Source organism: Bison bison, unplaced genomic scaffold, assembly GCF_000754665.1.
Source record: "Bison bison bison isolate TAMUID 2011002044 unplaced genomic scaffold, Bison_UMD1.0 scf7180017846453, whole genome shotgun sequence".
Classification (NCBI taxonomy): Eukaryota; Metazoa; Chordata; class Mammalia; order Artiodactyla; family Bovidae; genus Bison; species Bison bison.
The window spans coordinates 2,934-5,996 of NW_011477026.1; the positions used below are offsets into that span (position 1 = coordinate 2,934).

Consider the following 3,063-nt stretch of genomic DNA (forward strand, 5'->3'; position numbering starts at 1 on the left):
CTCTGCTTCCGTTTCCGGGACCAAAATCCGGAAGTGGCCGTTGAGGGGCCCTTCCTACTCCCAGCTGCGGTGGCCGTTAGAGGAGGGCAAATGGCTATGGCGGCGGTCGCAGCGAATCCCGCGGATACGGCTGCGACTGCGGTCGACCACCGAAAGCCACAGCGGGAAAAGGTGCCGGGCCTGGAGAGCCAACGGCGCCAGATCGAGAATGGGCGACGGCGTCCGCTGCGGGTCGGCGAAAGCTGGTAAGGCAGAGCTGAAAGCGGAGCCTCGGCTTGAGGGGACTGTGGGGAACGTGGCGGCGGAGGTCCACGTGAGAGCCGCCCTGGGGAGGAGGAATGGCCTATGGGACTGGGAACGAGAGGGGCGGGGAAGTGCCTAGTCTGAGAAAGAGGGGGGGCCTGTGCGATGCAGCCTGACAGCGCGGCGCGATTTGGCGCGCAGAGGCAGGGGGCGGGTCATGAGAAGGCACGGCCGCGGCGGCGGGGCGAGGCCAGCGAGGTGGACCTTGTAACTTGGGAAGGAGGGGATCTCAACAACAGAGCTGGGGAGCGTAGTCTGCGGGGCGTAACGAAGCATCTGGGGGCGGGCCGTGACTACTGCGCGGCGCCTGAGAACGAATTCAAGGCCGGTGACGTCTGGCTGAGGAGAGGATAGGGGAGGCGGAGCGGGTCGGGGAAGAGGGAGGGAGTCGGACCCTGAGTGGTGGAGAGAGCTGGAGCCTGGGAACGAGGCTCGTGACTAGGCCGAGGGGCGTGTCCTGAGGCCGTGGAGAGACTGCAGAGGGGAGGTGGTGCCCGTAAAGCAGAAAATGGCGCCTGCGAATGAGCAAAGCTTGTGAAGCGGCGAGGTTTTTGCCTCTGGCCAAGCTCTTCGTCCCAGGACGGGAGAAAGTGCAGGTGATTGGCACGGGAGGGGCCTTCGATGTTACGTTTGTTTTCTGTTTTAGTAGTGCTTTGTTTTGTAATCAAGAAAAAACAGCTATTTTTAAAATATCAATGCGTATCTTGATAAATTGACTTGTTTAATTGATTTCTTTGCTAACCTCTGCTCGAAATGTACTGTTCCTGGGTTCATTTTATTTCTCGCCGAGTTGCATCTCGTTTTTTAAGTTGTGAAATACGTAAGACCTGCAAAGATTATATGAAACGTTTACGTAGGCCAGGTTGATGGACATTTTATAAAAATAAACGATCTGTACTTTTCAAAAATTTCAAGGTCGGGAAGAACTGTTCCAAGTTGAAGAAATTAACGGGATTTAACGAATGCACAACTAAATGCAATGTGTTATCCTAGATTGGATCCCGGAGCAGAAAAAATAAATTATTTAAAAATCTTTTTTTCACCTCATAAAGTGAACTTTCTCTCTTTTACTGTAAAAGATATGAATGAGGAAATTGATAAAATGTTTACCAAAGTCTGTAGACTAGATGTTAGTACTGCTAATTTCTTGGTTTTGATCATTGTATTGTGATTGTGAAAGATAATATCTTTGTTTTTAGGAAATTCATTTAGGGTTAAAGAACCGAAATATTTAAGGTTAAAGAACCATTGTGTAAGCAAGCTTACTGTGAAATGGTTGAAAGAATAGAATATATAAAGACGTGTTTAAAGAAATAATGACCGAGTGAGTAAAAATTTAAATTTGGAGAATCTTGAATGAAGGGCACGGAGAAATTCTTTGTATTATTTTTACGACTTTTCTGAGTCTATTTCTAAGTTAAAAATTTAAAGAATAATACAAAATTTGTGAATTAACCACCTAGGTTAAGATTCAAACCGTTACCTTAAGAAATTCTGTGCTGCTCCGGGATGAAAATTCCCCTCCCTGCCTGAATTTTTGATTTAGTTATCAGTTTCCTACCATTGTATGCGTCCCTGAATAGTATTTGTGGTCTAAGCTTTCATTTTATGGGAGGATATGTGTGAAATCAGACTGGCTGCGTATCAAGTACCCTTTGCATCGTATCAGGTGGGTACTCAGTATCTACATGATGTCATTGGTGACGGTAGCCTTGATCACTTGGTGAAGGTATTTGCTGGGTTTCTCCACTGTACTAGTATTATTTTCTTGTTTCTATACGGAGTGAGTCTTTATGTCCATCCTTACCTCAGAACGTTTCAAGAGTCTTACTGTTTCATGCAGTGTAAATGCTGAAATTCTTACAGTGACTTGCAGGGCTTTACAGTTTCCAGGCTGGTATCTGGCTGTGATCGTTTCTCCCATTTCTCTTCAGATTACCCTCCCCCCTTATTTTCTCCATCCGGCTGTATTGGCTGTATTGGCTGTATTGGACTCTTGGCATTCCTGCATTGCCGCAAGCAAGCTCTCACCTGAAAGCCTTTAGGATAGAAGTGAGGTTTGCTCCTTTTAGAGTTCTTTAATCACAGTACTAGCGAAATACATATTCCTGTTACTGGAGAGACAAGTTAAGATTCCCCAAATCGGAAATATGAAACCAAGCAGTTTTACTATTACACTATAGCTCTCCAGCAAGGTACAGCCTCAGTCCATCTTGAGAGTAAACGACAATAACAGAAATATTGCTATAGTCCATTTGGAGGTGTTCAGAAGGGCTTGCAGGCTTTAGTTCCTGCCCCATCTTTCTTACTTTCACAGTCTTGTGACAATAGCCTTTAAAAGTATCCCACCCATACCAGGTTTCCTTTTGGTGTGTTGAAAGTGTTTTGGAAGTAGATAGAGTTTGTGGTTGCACAACACTGAATGTACTAAATGCCACTAAATTGTTCACTTTTAAATGGTTAATTTTATGTTATTTGAATAATAAAATTAGGATGTGTCAATAAAAAGAATTATCCCATCAATGTTGGTTAAGCATTGAAGCCAGTTTAATTTGCTGTCTTTTTTATAAGGGGTCACTGGAGTGATCAGGAATTTTGTGTTCATAAAGCATTTCAAAGTCTTGGACCTATCGCAAATCATATACTAAATATACATGTTAATATTTGCACTTTCTAGCTTTTGTCAACTGGCAGATCTGGGTGAGGGCATTTAATTTATTTGGCTATCTAAACTGATTAATTTCTGGGATAAGCTTTAAT

At 44.5% G+C, this 3,063-nt stretch overlaps 1 protein-coding gene across 1 annotated transcript in view; it reads left to right on the forward strand.

Annotated features, from left to right (window-relative positions):
* Positions 1–408: 408 nt before the first annotated feature.
* The window catches only part of LOC104988439, a 12,538-nt gene continuing 9,883 nt past the window's right edge, over positions 409–3,063 (forward strand). Inside the window, exon 1 of the mRNA XM_010839763.1 lies at positions 409–627. Within this exon, the coding sequence (XP_010838065.1) occupies positions 409–627 (219 nt within the window). The remainder of the gene's footprint in view (positions 628–3,063) is intronic.